The following is a 16,886-nucleotide window of genomic DNA, read 5'->3' on the forward strand; positions in this document are numbered from 1 at the left end:
ACCTGTTGAAGGGGCGGGGCCGATGCTGAGAGCGGGGCTCTGTGAACACCGATGCCCATAGGGGCCTGGGAATGTGGCTGCCTCTGGTAGGGAAGGGTGAGGGGTGAGGCTTCAAATGTATGCAAATGTTTCCTTAAAAAACGAAGGGCATTTCAGAGTAATTAAATGGTGAGCTGTGCTGTTATATTGTTTGGCATCATTCCCAAATAAAATAAACACACTTAAGAAATATTAGCCACTATTTTATGCAGGCAAAGGAGTAGTAGAGGATATTATCTATATATTCTTTCTAGAGAGCAATTTATTAGAATTATCTATATAATTTAAATTTTTCATTCTCGATGTAGAAATTCCAATGCTAAGAATCTTTGTTAAAAACTTTATATTAACCACGGAAATTTTGGTAAATTTTTTAAAAACTAGGAATAACTTGAATGTACAATCAGCAGGTGAATAGTTTGGTAAATTAAACACATTCCTTCAACAGAACGGTTTATAGCCAGTAAAAAGCCAATTATAGAATTACCAGTATTTTTTAAGTGACTTCAAAAGGATGAACAGTATTTATAATATGATCCTCACATGGCAAACATTAATAAATATATGCATTTCAAATTTTTGAATGGATTAAGTAAAACTTACAATTTCGATTATATTTGGGGTTTGGGCTTGGAGATGGACTCTTCACTAAGTACCCACTAAACTCAAAAGATTTTATTAACACAGCATCAAAACATACTGCCTGCTCCAGTCTCACAGCTCCTCAAACTACACAACTCTAAAATGGAAGTCCTTCTCCCTTCCAGACTGAATTTTCCCTTATTCTGTTTCTCATCTAGCAGTCACTATTACACAATAAATTAAGAATAGAGATGTTAACTGGATTGTAGGTTACTGGAGGTTACTGTGAAAAGGTCAGAGGACGAAGCCAAAACAAAACTTATATGTCGTTGTCACACTGGCCACCAATTCCTGTTATGCTGTCTCAGAAATAACTTCTGAATCACTCCCTGTACTCGCCCTCATTGCTTTAGTCCATTTATCTGAATTACTACTGAATTTGCCACCGCACTGGTCCCTTCTGAGAAGGTGTCTCTCCAGCCACCTCCTTTTCTTCCGTACCACACCATGTTTATTACCATACCCTCCATAAAGCTCTGAATTAGTATACTGATTACAGACTAAAGCAAGATCTCAAGAGAATTCTTTTAAGACTGTATACAAGCAAACATCAAACGGATTCTCCATTATCATCTTCCATTACACCCTGCCTTCCACTTCCCAATGCCCTGTGGTCTCATATGCTACCAGGAATTTGCAAATACTTTCCCTCCATTGAAGTCCTTGGCACACAGGAAGCAATGAGAGAATATTAGTTACTATGGCTGTTCTTTCATGAGTCATCTTAGATGTCACTTCTTCGGATAGCATTCTCGGACACCTTCCAGGTCAGTCTCAAAAACAATAATACAGTTATTATTAAATATAAAATTGCAGCTGTATCGTGGTGCTAACGATAGGAAGTATAAAAAGGCATCCAATAGAGAAAACATGTCTATACAAGGGATGACTGAGGATCATTTATCTTTCTAGACCATCATAATATGCTAATTTGACTGCCCTCCAAAATGTACTATGAGTTCCTCAGACAGAAACTCTGTAATATTTTTGTATCCACTGTGCTCAGAACAAAAAGTTGAACAGAAGTTTTCAATAACGGACTATTAAATGAATAACTGAATTTGGCTTGCAAGATACAGTATTCTCTTCGTCAAGGTTCTATGCTGCTCAGTGAAAATTAAATACAGCAAAGGTGCAAGAGAATGTATATATGTGCTGCTTTTTGAAAAAAGGGACAAAAAGTAGTATCTACTTGCTTGTACTGCCAAAAACACACACACACACACTGGAGGGAGACACAATAAAACTTACCTGTGGGAGCCAGAAGGTCAAGGGAAAACAAGCTGAGAACAGGGGAAAAGTGAGACTCATAAATGCACCTTTTTATATAGTTTTAAGTTTTGAACCACATGACTCTGTGCCCTATTCAAACAATTTCAATCCAATCTTGATGGGCAATACACATCTAAATCCAGGAAAAGTAAAACTGCAAGTCTATAAAGGGCTTATAAGGAGAGGAACATAGTTCTATGGAGGGCCAGAAATTGGGGAACCTGGCCAAGTGAGGGAAAGCTTCACTGAAGAAGTGATTGTTGAAGATGATGAAGAATGAAGGAGGGACCCAGAAGATAAGAGGAAAGAAAGGAAAGTCCTCCCTCACTAGGACTAATGATAATACTGTTATTCATTGCATTTGGCAGGCACTATTTTAACTACATCTGCTTCTCACAATAAACCTACCCAGGCAGATATTAAAGATAAACTGAGGTGAGTTGAGTAACTTGCTCAGAGGCACACAGCTCACGGCTGGCACGGCAGGATTCAAATCAGGCAGTATGGGACTTCCCTGGTGGTGCAGTGGTTAAGAATCCGCCTGCCAATGCAGGAAACACAGGTTCAAGTCCTGGGCCGGGAAGATCCCACATGCCACGGAGCAATGAAGCCCGTGCACCACAACTACTGAGCCTGTGCTCTAGAGCCTGGAGCCACAACTACTGAGCCCGCATGCCTGGAGCCTGTGCCCGCAACAAGAGAAGCCACCGCAATGAGAAGCTTGCATACCGCAACAAAGAGTAGCCCCCAATCGCCACAACTAGAGAAAGCCCGGGCACAGCAACAAAGACCAAATGCAGTCAAAAATAAATAAATAAATTTCTTTTTAAAAAATCAGGCAGTATGACTTCATTGCCCACTCCTAACCACTGTTTGAGGTGAAGGATGATCTGGGTGTGGAAGCAGGCTTAGGCATGCACTGGGCCTCCTTTACCTGGGGATGCCAAGTTCTGAAAGGTAAGCTCAGCACGTGGCCCTCAAAGCTCAGGGCAGCCCAGCCAGCCCGTCCCAGGCCCCAACTGATCAGTTCCAGGAGTGAGCCCGCCTGACCATGCCTTGGCTGGAAGTGGAGAGTCACAGGAGAGGAAGTGGAGGGGAGCTGAGGGTCAGGTTGCTGGAACCCTCGTGACTGATTCTTTGCTGGAGACTGTCTGTCCTGAATCCATCCCATTATAATGTGAGGGTGGTGATGGGGACCGTAGCCCAGGATTTAGGACAAATATGTTCAAAATTAGGTGTGCATCAGGCCCTTGTTAAAAATGCAGAGTCCGGGACTCCAGCCCCAGAGGTTCTGGTTTAGGAGGTGTGGGGTGTGACTCAGGAATTGCATTAAGTTTCTCAGAGAATCTGAGGCAGGAAGTTTGTCATAGACAATTATTACAAACAGTCCTGGAATGTTCTCTGGTTACAAATATTCTGAAGGGTGAGTCCCCTCAGTACTTCGATTTTGGCTCAAATTATATCCAGAAAAGCCTTTCATTGGGGAGGGGGAAATCTCCCTCATTACTACCTACAGATTACTATAAATTACTATCTATTATTAGACTTCATTTCTCCTCATAGGATTTATCACTTCCTGACATTTTGTAATCTCACCATCTCTCTCCTTTACTAGATTATATGGTCCATCATAAAGGCTGTTCCTTTGCCTGTTTTGCTCACTGATGTTTTCTCACTGTGTAAAACAGTGATTTGCACAGTGATGGTGCTTTAAAACGTTTCTGGAGGAGTAAATTACCCAGACAAAGGATTTTGGTTGAATTCTGAGTGGGCCACAGCACGGCAAATTTCCATGTCTTTTATGCGTAGGACTGTTTGTAATTGGGATCTTATATCCTCATGGGATCATGGGAAAGAACTCTGGATAAAGGAGAAAGCAAAGACCCCACTTTGAGGACAGCCGGAAGGAATGAGGGAGATAGAAGACACCTGTCTCAATTCAGCAGGTCACAGAGGAGCCAGGATCTTTAAATGGCAACTCTTCACAGGTGTTAGGCCTGTGGACAAATCTCAGGATTCATTTCCAAGACATTCCAAGATCTCACCTCCTCCCACTCCCTATACACTCCACCATTCTTAAAGACTAAGGCTCTCATTTTGCATTTGTTCTATTTATTCTAGGAATCATTTTCCTTTTCTGCTTTGTCCCTTTATAATCAGTTAAGTCTCTCTAACCTCAAACAGTTTGGGGTGTCAATTTTGGTCTTTAGAACTGTCCCTTGAGTGACAGAATACATTTTGATTAGCCCATTAGTTTATTCATTCACTTTCCAAATCTGGAGCTGATAAGAATTATTTTTCCCCCCTCTGTGCTGGGAAACCGAAAATCATGGAAACCAGCACTCTCCAATATAACTTTCTGGTACAATGGAAATGACGGTAGAGCATCTTCCCATTGTCTCACCACTTTGCTGTCTGTGCTGTCCAATTCTATTGCCACGAGTCACATGACTGTCGAGCACTTGAAATGTGACTAGTGTAACTGAAGAACTGATATTTCATCTTATTGGTTTTCAATTTTTTTAAACATTAAAATTTAAAGAAAGCCACTAAAATTAAGGAATTTGTAATTTCCTCGTGGAGATAACAAATAGGCATTAAAAAAAAACAAACTTATTTGGGGAATTCCCTGGTGATCCAGTGGTTAGGACTCCGCACTTTCACTGCTGAGGGCCCTGGTTCAATCCCTGTTTAGGGAACTAAGATCCCACAAGCCGTGTGATGTGGCCAAATAAATACATAAACAAAAATAAAAAATAACTTACTTGAAACAACGAGATCCTACTGTATAGCACAGGGGACTATACTCATTATTCTGTGATAAACCATAATGAAAAAAATATGAAAAAGAATATATATACATACATATAACTGAGTCACTTTGCTGTACAGCAGAAATTAACATTGTACATCAACTATACTTCAATAAAATAAATTAAAGAAAAAACTTATTTGTGTTCTATGGTGTTTAAATACCATTATTAACTCCTTCCCCAACTCCCAAATGATATGCTCCTTCAACAACAAATTGTCATATTCCCTTGAGCCAGTTAGTCCAGGTCCATTTCACTTACTATGGATACTTACATCCTCTCACTAAATTAGCTTGAGTGTAGAGATGCCACTTAAAGATAATCCGACTACCTCAATGGTCTCTCTAGGGAACCATGAGTTTTCTCTATCCTGATCACCACAATATCCTCAGCTTTTGGAACAGAACCATATACCAAGGATGTATTTGACAAATACTCTGTGAAAGACCAAACTGACTCAGTCTAAGGCCGTTGTTTCATTAGTCCATCTGCATAATATAAACTTCTGAAAGTTTAAGGAAGACATCCCAGTTTCAGATTCATTGTTCACCTTGGCCTGGGGAAACTGAATTGATATATACACGCCCCATATCCCACCAATCCAATATTAGCCCTCTGGTGATTTTTCCTCCATAGCAACCTTCCAGAAACAAATTATATGTTTTAAAAATTCACCTCCTTATTTCCTCCACTTAGTTGAACACAGGCTTCCTTCATTTATTTAACTGACACAACAGAGCAACTGACGTTTGTGTGTTTGGGTTAACATCAGATTATGCCTCTGTATCAAGGCATATATGTAATTGGATGAGTAGGTCACGTGCTCCCAGTCTCAGCATTTATACAGTTTCTCTCAGTGTATACTTTTCAGCCACCATATGAACTAGAAATTTTCACTCAACCCTTTTCCTCAGAGAATGTCTTAATTTTTTCCCTACTGGTTTTCTGTGACATAAAATAAAATATAATTGACCACTGAAGGCACAACCACATTCACTGCATTCATAAGGGTTCTCTCCTGTGCCAACCCTCTGCTTTCTCCTGCGGGTGCACATCTGGCCACAGGCTGTCCCACTATGACTACATTCCTGTTTGCTAGGAGTCCACTGATGTTGACTGATGTCTGAGGGAGCACAGAAGGTACTTGCATTGTCACTGTATTCAGGTTTTTCTCTTGGAGGACAACACTACTCTGTGAGGACCTGTGACCCTCTGAGGGAGGATTTTCCACCTTGACTGAGTGAGTTTTCTGATGTTTATTGAGGACTGACTTCCCTCTGAATGATTTCCCACATTCACTACATCTATAGGGTTTCTCCCCTGTATGGATTCTCTGATGGATAACGAGCTGCGGCTTCTCGATAAAGCCTTTCCCACAATCGCTGCATTCAAAGGGTTTCTCTCCTGTGTGAGTCCTTTGGTGTTTAATGAGACCTGTCTTCTGGGAAAGGGTTTTTCCACATTCCCCGCACACAAAGGGAGTCGTTCCTGTGTGAAATCTCTGGTGTGCTGTGAGGCACGTCTTTTGGCTGAAGCCTTTTCCACATTCATTGCATATGTAAGGTTTCTCGCCTGTGTGAATCCGTTGATGCACCATAAGATTTCCCTTCTGGATGAAGCCCTTTCCGCATTCACTGCATATAAATGGTTTCTCCCCAGTATGGGTTTTCTGATGGACACTGAGCCCTGATTTCTTGAGGAAGGCTTTGCCACATTCATTGCATTCATAAGGTTTCTCTCCTGTATGCGTTCTCTGATGTTCAGTGAGCTTGAACTTTCTGAAGAAGGCTTTCCCACATAGATTACATCGATGGGGCTTCTCTCCTGTATGAAGATTCTGGTGATCAGTGAGCCAAGACTTTTTGATGAAAGCTTTCCCACATTCACCACATACATGAGATTTCTTTATTTTTTGAGTCTTCTGATGCTTGATGAATTGGGAATTAGTACTGATGAGTTTTTGGCTTTTGGGGAATTTAATTTCAGTATGAAACCGTTCATTGTCAGCATGGAGACAGGATCTGACTTCTCCAGTAAACTCAGCAGGGCTCTTTATTTCATAGCTCCTGCTCTCGGAAAGTAAAGTTAAATTTGATTTCATACTTTTTCCATGTAAGTCAAACATACCATGATTTTGCCTGAACAGAAAATGAGTTCTGCTCCGATGAACAGAATATTCCAGTGGGTTCTGTTCATGGCATTGTTCTAGTCTCTTCTCCATGCTCTCATTTTGTAAGTGCTCCAGCAGGTGATTATCAACTTTCCAGACTTCTAGGAAAGAGAAGAAGAATGAATTCCTCCATCTTTCAGATTTGGAATAAAGGTATTTTTAAAAATACTTTGATGTGAGGTGTCTTTTTAGTGATGACCCTATGGTATGAATGTTAATAAAACTCCATGTTTAATGATCTTTATACATTGGAAAAAAACAGTCATAATGAATAAATACAGATTTGGTTACTTTCTAAATACTGTAAAATACGAGCAATTTCCTGTGAGCAGGAGACCACAGGTTGCAGGGCCACCTCATCCAAACTGGGGAGGGATGGACTCATTCATTCCACAGATCCTTACTGATCACCTCTGTGTACCAGGAATGGTGCTAGTGTTGGGAATTCGCAAACATACTCCTCATGTTCAAGGAGCGTATACTGTAGGTGGGTAAAACCACTTTACAGGGCAGAGATAGACACAAGGAAAACAGCTGCAGGTTGGAAAACCTGGCGGGAAGGAACGATGGAGAGGAAGAGAGGTGGAGGAAACCAGGGCTCATTCTGGAGGAAGACAGGCCTCCCCAAGGATCCATTGTGCTAGTCTGCATGAGGGGAATGAAGAATATGACACAGCAGAAAAAGAAAGAAAGAAAAAACTAGAAGACAAAAAAAAAAAAAAAAAGAAAAAAAAAGAAAAGAAAAGAAAAGAAAATGACGCAGTAGAGAACTCCAAGCACATTTAACTTACAATGCGCACCTCAGAGATGCAACTTAATTCCATCACGGCACGTTTCACCCCCTAGACATATTATTTATTTTAAATTTTGATTAAATTGATGTCTCGTCCTCTTAGAATGAAAGCTCTTGGTCTATTTGTTTTTTCAACTACTGTTACCTTCCAGCTTACACTAGACTATCAAAAAAAATAATTCATAGAGGAATGAATCAAGGAAGCAATCACACGTATGGAACAGATTGGGAGGTTTAGGAAAGAAGATGGAAATCTCTGTGTGAACAAGATGATATGTCATGGTGATCACTAAAAGAAGAATTTTTGTGTCATGTGACAGGTAACATGGTTACCTAGGACTTTTTTTTTTGGCTGTGCCACATGGCACATGGGATCTTAGCTCCCCGAACAGGGATTGAACCCACGCGCCCTGCAGTGGAAGCGTGGAGTCTTAACCATTGGGCTGCCAGGGAAGTCCCTACCTGGGACTTAATGTTATCAGAAGATGAGGGGAAAGAAATGAAAGCTTTCAGGAAGTGAATACAATGGTAAGGTCTACAGTGAACAAGAAGAAAGTTCAAAATCAGTAAATGCACAAAGGAATTAATTCAAAGTAGCCAAGAGTTACGGTCTGGTTGAGGCTGGAACTGAGAATGTAGGATGTTAAAATAACTTTCCTGGTTAAAAATTCATCATGAACAGCAGACCCCTTAACAGAAAAGAGCTCTGCAGGTGGGGGACATTTGAGGTAATGCCTGAATGGCCAGGATGGAGGATGCACAGGAGTAAGGCAAAACCTAAACTTCTAGGGTTTCCTGGGAGGGAAGATGATCTTAGGTCCTTGCAGTTACTGGGAACTCAGGAGAGCTGCCATCAAGATAAGTTATATAGAAGCCAAGTCTGTGGTGGAGCACACTGGGGAGAGATCAATTTGGGAGTCTTCTCCAGTGACCCTAAGGAGCTTAGCTTATTACGATGAAGAAAACTTTGAAGGTTAAAAGGTCATTGGAGAAAATGGAAAACAAAATCTTTGGAGAACCTCAGAGCAGGAATAAGGCACAGTGAAGACCAGTCTACTTTGGGGCCCGGCATCCAAGATGGGGTGGATGTGACAAAGGAAATCAACATTACTCGTGGAGCAGAAAGGCACAGTAGTCAGAAGGCAGTGAGGAATTCAAAGTTTTCTCTTTGGAGAGAGGCCTTGGAAGGTGGAATTTCATAGAAAACGAGGTAGAAGTGTACGAAGAAGAAGGAAAAGATATGAGAATCCAGGGAAAAGAAAACTATGTAAACAAAAATCAAGATGGGGGTAAAATAAAGAAGAAACAGATCCCGGAAAAGACAAGAGTCTTCCCTAAGAAGGGATATATTTTTCTCTAAACTCCTACAAAGAAAAAGAGGTCTGACATCGGGAGAGAGATGCACGGAGGCACTGCTCACCCAGCGTCCAACCCCCTCACAGCTGTGACTCTTCTCTGACCAACTACAGTGTGATTTCCACGCCTGTCACCTTGCTGGTCTCTCACTCACCTGAATGGGTTCGACAGTGGATTTCATCTTCCATCGTCCATGGTTCTCCTTGATCCAACTTGGAGAGTATGTCTAGTTTGCTGGCTTGAAAACCTATTCGTGGGAAATGACAGCAGATTTAGACCCACTGAATTGGGCTTGGGATCTGTGAAGACAGCAGAGTGTTACATTTGAGGACAAAACAATGTTACAACCTACAAGGTAAAGGCTTTTCTCTCAGGAGAAGGGAGAATATACCCTCGTATCTGGGTAAGGGGCTAAGAATCTATTGCTTCAGAGCATCACAGACACTCCAGAGCTTTCAGAAGCTGAGAAAGGAAAGGCCACTGATTGGGGACCCTCTGAGGGACCCAGGGGAGCCGTCCTCACCCACAGACAACAGGTTGCTATAGTTCTCCAGCATCACGTCCCGGTACAGGTCCTTCTGAGGAGGGGCCAGGAACTGCCACTCCTCCCACGTGAAGTCCACGGCCACATCGTCAAATGTCAGGGTCTCCTGGAATAACAGTGGTGTTTAATGAAGTGATGTCCTTTTGATGATATGGAAGAAATGTTAAAGTTTTTCTGCTCATTTCCACTTTATAGGCTGCATCGAGATATCTAGCAGGGTTTTTATTTTAATAAACCACTGAAGAAGCAAATGTCTAATAAAATATTCTCTAATTGTGTAGTCAGCCACCCAACCATTTATCCAATTAGAAGTTTCTATAACGTGTAGAAGTTAAATCTTCTTGTTAAGCTAGAAACACCACATTCTCATATATATATACATATGAAAAGAAAGGGAAAAGAAAACTCTGCAAACAAAAATCAAGATGGGGGTAAAATAAAGAAGAAACAGATCCCAGAAAAGAAAAGAGTCTTCCCTAAGAAGGGATATATTTTTCTCTAAACTCCTACAAAGAAAAAGAGGTCTGACATATATATATATATGAATGACAGACAAAAGATACACATATTTATACTTTACAGAATAATGGAAGTGATTTTTTACAGGCCTCTACAAATCCATCAGGGAACAAAGGAAAGAATAAAACAGAACAAGAGTCACCTGGGCCTTGATCATTTTCTTCGGTTTTCTGAAAACAGCTGGCAACAGGGAGGTTCTGTCGCTGTGTCTTCTGGATCTGCTCTAAATTCTGTTCTGTCTTCAATCAAGTGTGTCCCAAGAAATGCTGATACCAAATCCTGTAACTTCTTCCTCCTTCTACTGATTCTTTTGCTCCTAGAGAGTCAGGACCTGTGGGTTGAGGAGAAAATTCAAACTGAGGGTACATTTCTTCTGGGCTCAGATGCTAACGCTGCTTCTGGGCGCTCACCTTAGCCCAATGTCCACAGCATTGCTGAGTGTCCCCAGAAGACTGTTGCCCCAGACGACTTTATTCCTCTGCCCAAAAAGCCTAAGATTCTGACTGTGGTGGGGGTATTCCTTTATTTCGTGAAGTTGAAGTGCGGTGACTGTCAGAGGGAATGAGGGAAAAGAGAATCATCCCAGCAGCAGGCCTCAGGAGCAGGAGACTCTCAGGCAGCTCAATTATACAAAAGGGACCGTATGGGAGGAGAGGCGCTGGGCACTGCTTTCCTTTAAACCGTGTGCGCTCAGGAACCTCCTCAAGCGTTTTTATACACCCTGTGAGTACACACACTTCAGTTTAAAAACCAATGTACTGGGCAAACCAGAAGCAATGTCTTGTAAGCAATAATGGTAATATCTTAGGAGGTTTTAAATACATAAAAAACTAAAATACAAAATAACAGTGCATAAATTAGAAGGTGGGAAATGAAGTTGAGGTGCTCTAAGACTACTGTATTGTCAGAGGAAAGTGCAGAAGTACTAATTAACGTAAGAATTTGACAAAGAATAATTACATGTGATGTGTAATCTCTAGTGTCGTAATGAACACTAATAATTTTCTTAAAGTACATAATTTGCAGTGCTACCAGAAGAGGGAAATGTAATAACAAGAAACTCATCCAGAAGAAGGTACGACTCTGACACCAATTTGAATATGTGGGTTTTTTGAACACACCACCAAGCAATGCTACAACACTGGCTGGGTGTCCTACAGTTTATCTCAATTCGGTCGCTATGTACCTGGAGATAATATCATATCCCACCGGTTGAAGGCTCAGTCCTATGAGACTGGCTTTTACCTCCTACTTCATGTGCAAACACAAGTCCAGATTGTCACGTGTACTTCTAAGCAACCAGCCACAGATGGCAGGTTCCAATGACCCCCCTCCTTGGGTTGATTAATTTGCTAGAGCAGGGAATTCCCTGGTGGTCCAGTGGTTAGGACTCCGTGCTTCCACTGCAGGGGGCATGGATTTGATCCCTGGTCGGGGAACTAAGATCCCACATGCCGCGCAGCATGACCTAAAAAACAAACAAAAAAACGAAACACAAAACAAAAACCAAAAATTTTCCAGAACGGTTCACAGAACTCAGAGAAACATTTTAGTTATTATATTTACTTATTATAAAAGGATGTAACTCAGGAACAGCCAGATGGAAGAGATGCCTAGGGCAGGGTATGTGTGTAAGGGCAAGGAGTGACCCCTATAGGAGCGTCACTCTCCCTGCATCTCCACATGTTCACCAAGCCAGAAACAATTTCACTCTGAGAATACATCTAAGAAATACATCCCTCCAAAAATATGGGCATATTTGAACCAGCTCAATAATTTCCATAGCACCATTACTCATAATAAACCAAAATGCAAACAACACAAGTTTAATAAATACTAGGAAAACCCAAATATTCAAACAATGGAATGCTGTGGAAAAACTACAGTCTTTGCACAGCTTTCAAGCTAAGAATGACTTTTTTGTTTTTAAAGGACTGTAAAACAAAAATAAAGAAGTATATGTGAGAGAACTGTGGCTTACAAATCCTAAAATATTTACTGTGTGTATATTTATATATTTGTCTGACCCTTATTACAGAGGGGAAGAAAAAGTACACCTACGTGCAAAAACGTGAATACTTCTCAGAAATACTGAGCCTGACATAAAAAATGCATGATGTGGAGAAAACTCTAATTTGAAAAGATACATGCACCCCAATGTTCATAGCAGCACTATTTACAATAGCCAAGACGTGGATGCAACCCAAGTGTCCATCAATAGATGAATGGAGGGCTTCCCTGGTGGCGCAGCGGTTGAGAGTCCGCCTGCCGATGCAGGGGACACGGGTTCGTGCCCCAGTCCGGGAAGATCCCACATGCCGTGGAGCGGCTAGGCCCGTGAGCCATGGCCGCTGAGGCTGCGCGTCCAGAGCCTGTGCTCTGCAACGGGAGAGGCCACAACAGTGAGAGGCCCACGTACCGCAAAAAAAAAAAAAAAAGATGAATGGATAAAGAAGATGTGGTATGTATACATACAATGGAATATTACTCAGCCATAAAAAGAAGGAAATAACGCCATCTGCAGCAACATGGATGGACTTAGAGATTATCATATTAAGTGAAGTAAGTCAGAAAAAGACAACTATCATATGATATCACTTATATGTGCAATCTAAAAAACTGATATAAATGAACTTATTTACAAAACAGAAATAGACTCACAGACATAGAGAACAAACTTATGGTTACCAGAGGGGATGGGGGGTGGGTAGATAAATTAACAGTTTGGGATGAACATGTACACACTACTGTGTATAAAAGAGACAAACAATAAGGACCTACTGCATAGCACAGGGAATTATACTCAATGTCTTATAACCTATAATGGAAAAGAATCTGAAAAAGATTCTGTATAACTGAATCACTTTGCTGTACACCTGAAGCTAACACACACTGTAAATCAACTACACTTCAGTTTTGGGGTTTTTTTCCTCTTTTTTTTTTTTTTTTTTTTTTTGCGGTACGCGGGCCTCTCACTGTTGTGGCCTCTCCCATTGCGGAGCACAGGCTCCGGACACGCAGGCTCAGCGGCCATGGCTCACGGGCCCAGCCGCTCCGCGGCATGTGGGTTCTTCCCGGACCGGGGCACGAATCCGTGTCCCCTGCATCGGTAGGCGGACTCTCAACCACTGTGCCACCAGGGAAGCCCTACACTCAGTTTTTAAAAATGCATGATGTATAATTACATTGAAACACAGTTGAAAATACGCAAAACTAAATAAACCATAATGATGAGGAATGAATGATTGTTATAACACCATAAAGAAAAGTCTGAAAGTGCTTGCTAATAGAGAAGATGGTATTCACCTTCGGGTGTGAGGATGTAATATAATTGGGAAGAGGTTCACAGAACACCACTGGGGTGCTGGCAATGCTCTGTTTTCGATGTAGGTTATGTCTGTATATATGTATATATTCCTCTTTTTTTTTTTTTTGGCCATGCTGTGTGGCATGTGAGATCTTAGTTCCATAACCAGGGATTGAACCTTCGCCCCCTGCAGTAGAAGCGCAGAGTCTTAACCACTGGACCGCCAGGAAAGTCCCTATATTTATATATTCCTTTTATACTGACTCATTTGTAGAGTTTTTAATTTAACAAAGAAATGGAAGAGCTCAAAAATACTAAAAGCCTGTTGTTTGAAAAGACCAATAATATATAAATATTTAGAGTCAAAACAGAAAGTGCAAATAAAGGACAGAAGGAATTAATGGGAGGGACTTCCATGGTGGTCCAGTGGTTAAGACTCTGCACTTCCACTGCAGGGGGCACGGGTTTGATCCCTGGTCGGGGAACTAAGATCCCACATGCTACACGTGGGCAAAAAAAAAAAAAAAAAAGAAAGAAAAGAAAAAGAAAAAGGAATTAATGGGAGTTATGACTCAGATAAAATACAGATTTTTTTTTTGCCTGAAAGAATACTATGAATACCTTCCTGTCATTAAATTTGAAATACTAGATTTACCCTCTTGAAAACATGTTGACTTCAGAAAATATAGCAAGTGAATTTATAAGTAAGCAACAAGACAAAAATGTCCATTACCACCCCACTTTTCAATTTTGTATTGCAGAGTTGAGCCAATGCATTGAAATAAGAATAAGGTAACATTAGAAAATAGGGCAGAAATTTTTCATCAGTATCGTTATCAACACGAAAAAAGAGATTCAAGGCATTACTTATTTAAAAGAGAAAATGCTCCGCCAGAAACCCCAAAGCAGATTTTTACATACACAGTTGGCTAGAAATGCCCCATATACATAAGCTCATTTCTTAGTACTAATTCAATCACTAGCAATGGGAACTCGAACCACATGACTGACTAAGACCAACCGGGACTTACTAATAAACTGGGATATAGGTCACCATGCCATAGGGATATATAATTAAACAAAATGGAGATTCTGTTAGCAAAGAACAAAGTGTTCATGTATGTCAGGGAAGCAAGTAACGGTGCTGTTACAATATATCAATATTAGAAGGTGAGTGCAGGTCTTGGCAAACATTTTCTGCAAAGAGAACAGACACAGATTTTCAAATTTGCAGGCCAAAATGTCTCTGTCACGACTATATTCTGCCTTTGCTGTGCGAAAGCATCAGAGACGATACAAAACAGATTGAAATTGCTGGTTTAGTCTCTCAGTCTGTAATCAACTCCTTGATTAAAAGCTAAAAGCCCAGGATAAACAACAAGGCCCTACTGTATAGCACAGGGATGTTCAATATCCTGTGATAAATCATAATGGAAAAGAATACGAAAAGGAATGTACATATATGTATAACTGAATCACTTTGCTGTACAGTAGAAATTAACACATTGTAAATCAACTATACTTCAATAAAATGTATTAAAAAAGAAAAAAACCCCACACAAAAAAGCTGAAAACCAGATGGTCTCGAAATACTGCCCTGGGCTGTACCATCTTCCCTCCCAGCAGCCGAAGTTGGAACCTCAACCCAAAAACTACTGCCAGGGGTCCTCGGCGTCCAAAGCCTCAACCCTCACAGCCTCTCTGTACCACAGACACTGACTACACACTTCCTTATTAATCTGAAATCTGGGCCAGACACCCTCATATGATGACCATCCAGCCAGGCCCCAACACCACTGAGCCCCAAATTAAATCGCCAGCCTGAACCCGACACTGCGATCATCGTCAATGCCACACGTAAGCCCTGCAAGCGGAGTGATCTGCAGAACCGCAAGCCCTGACAGCTGGAAGAGCAATGATCTCTACAGAAGCTAATCGTACTGACTCCCAGGACACTCCCCAACATAAACCATAGACAAAACCCGCGTCCGGTTCCCTTCAAGTACCTCAAAGCAGGTACTCTCCTGGTTCGCGTTAAATACATCCACCTCCGCACTTCTACCCTCCCCCTCTGCCATCCGGCAAAAATCTCATGGGTCCAGATTGCACCAAGTCCACGCGTCACCCTTGGGCGAAACAAAAGCACCACTGTGACACACACACAAAAAAATCCAGGGACAAAACCACACACTAACCTGATTTCCCCAACCTACAAGGAGCCTAAACGTCGTACTTCTGTGAACTGCTTTGACGTATAGACCTGTCCGGCTCCTTCTACGGCAGCCGAAGTGGATATGCGGTGTTTGAGGAAACGAGACGACCGGATTTCCGGGATTTCCTAGAGAGGCAATATGTCTGCGCCCAGCTCTCCGCGGCGCCAGGGGGAGGCCATGTTGGGACACCTGACGTACAGAAAGCCAAGGGGCGGGTTTGGGTACCAGGAGCCAGGGATGGCCGGGAAGGTGAGAAGCCAGTGAAATTATCTAATTTCCTGGTACTCCGACTCCTGCAGAAAATAGGTAAATTTTCAGTCTCAAGCTTCGCGAGGCAAAAATGATGCAAGGCTAAGTTGCTTTCAGCAGGCTAGGCAGACAAGTAATACGGCCGCGGCGTGTATTATCTACTTTGTATTAAAAAAAAAAAAAAAAAGTTTCCAAACGGACAAGTATGAGTTGTTGGCATGGCAGCGGAGAACGCACTCCTAGAGAGGGAAAAGATAATAACCTCCGGTAAACGGACGCCACGGAAAGCTTCTGACCGGAAAATAGTTTGTAGAAAGTTGTTTTTAATACCAGAAAAAGGGCTTCCCTGGTGGCGCAGTGGTTGAGTCCGCCTGCCGATGCAGGGGACACGGGTTCGTGCCCCGGTCTGGGAAGATCACACATGCCGCGGAGCGGCTGGGCCCGTGAGCCATGGCCGCTGAGCCTGCGCGTCCAGAGCCTGTGCTCCGCAACGGGAGAGGCCACAACAGTGAGAGGCCCACGTACCGCAAAAAAGAAAAAAAAACAAAACAGAAAAAGATTCCCAGAAGCTGGTACAGTACAGGGCTGGCTAGTAACGAGAGAAAAGAGCGGCTGGGGCTAATCTAAGTTGTGATGGGGGGCGGCGGGGGCGGGGGGCACTTAGGAAAAGGCCACTAGCAGTGAGGCCATTCAAGGTCTCTAGTCGCTGGGAAAAGCACAACCTGTGGGTGGTGATGAGGACAGTAATCCAAGATTTAGGGCAAAGAACGTCAAAATTAGGTGTGCATAAGGCCATAGTTAAAAATGCAGTCCTGGATTCCAGCCTTATTAGGAGGCCGGGGACTTGGCTGGGAAATTTGCAATAAGTTTCTCAGAGAATCTGAGGCAGAAAGCCTGTCATATACAATCATTAGAAACAGTCCTGGAATGTTCTCTGGTTACCAATATTATGATGGGTGACTCCCCTCA

At 42.0% G+C, this 16,886-nt stretch overlaps 1 protein-coding gene across 3 annotated transcripts; it reads right to left on the reverse strand.

The window, feature by feature from the left end:
- Positions 1-5,334: 5,334 nt before the first annotated feature.
- Positions 5,335-15,724, reverse strand: LOC309837035 (zinc finger protein 350-like). 3 transcript variants are annotated; one of them, XM_082677318.1, is made up of 6 exons: positions 15,651-15,718; positions 10,559-10,697; positions 10,291-10,479; positions 9,609-9,735; positions 9,240-9,332; positions 5,335-7,034 (listed from the first exon to the last, which is right to left on the reverse strand). In XM_082677318.1, the coding sequence occupies exons 3-6, from the start codon at positions 10,303-10,305 to the stop codon at positions 5,701-5,703; spliced, it is 1,569 nt and encodes a 522-aa protein (XP_082533444.1). In that variant the 5' UTR covers positions 10,306-10,479; positions 10,559-10,697; positions 15,651-15,718; the 3' UTR covers positions 5,335-5,700. The 3 variants fall into 3 exon arrangements, with proteins under 3 accessions (XP_082533444.1, XP_082533442.1, XP_082533443.1); XM_082677316.1 differs by having other exon boundaries at positions 5,335-7,037; XM_082677317.1 differs by lacking the exon at positions 10,559-10,697 and having other exon boundaries at positions 5,335-7,037; positions 15,651-15,724.
- Between the last annotated feature and the right edge of the window lie 1,162 nt (positions 15,725-16,886).

Source organism: Grampus griseus, assembly GCF_964374135.1.
Source record: "Grampus griseus genome assembly, chromosome: 19".
Classification (NCBI taxonomy): domain Eukaryota; kingdom Metazoa; phylum Chordata; class Mammalia; order Artiodactyla; family Delphinidae; genus Grampus; species Grampus griseus.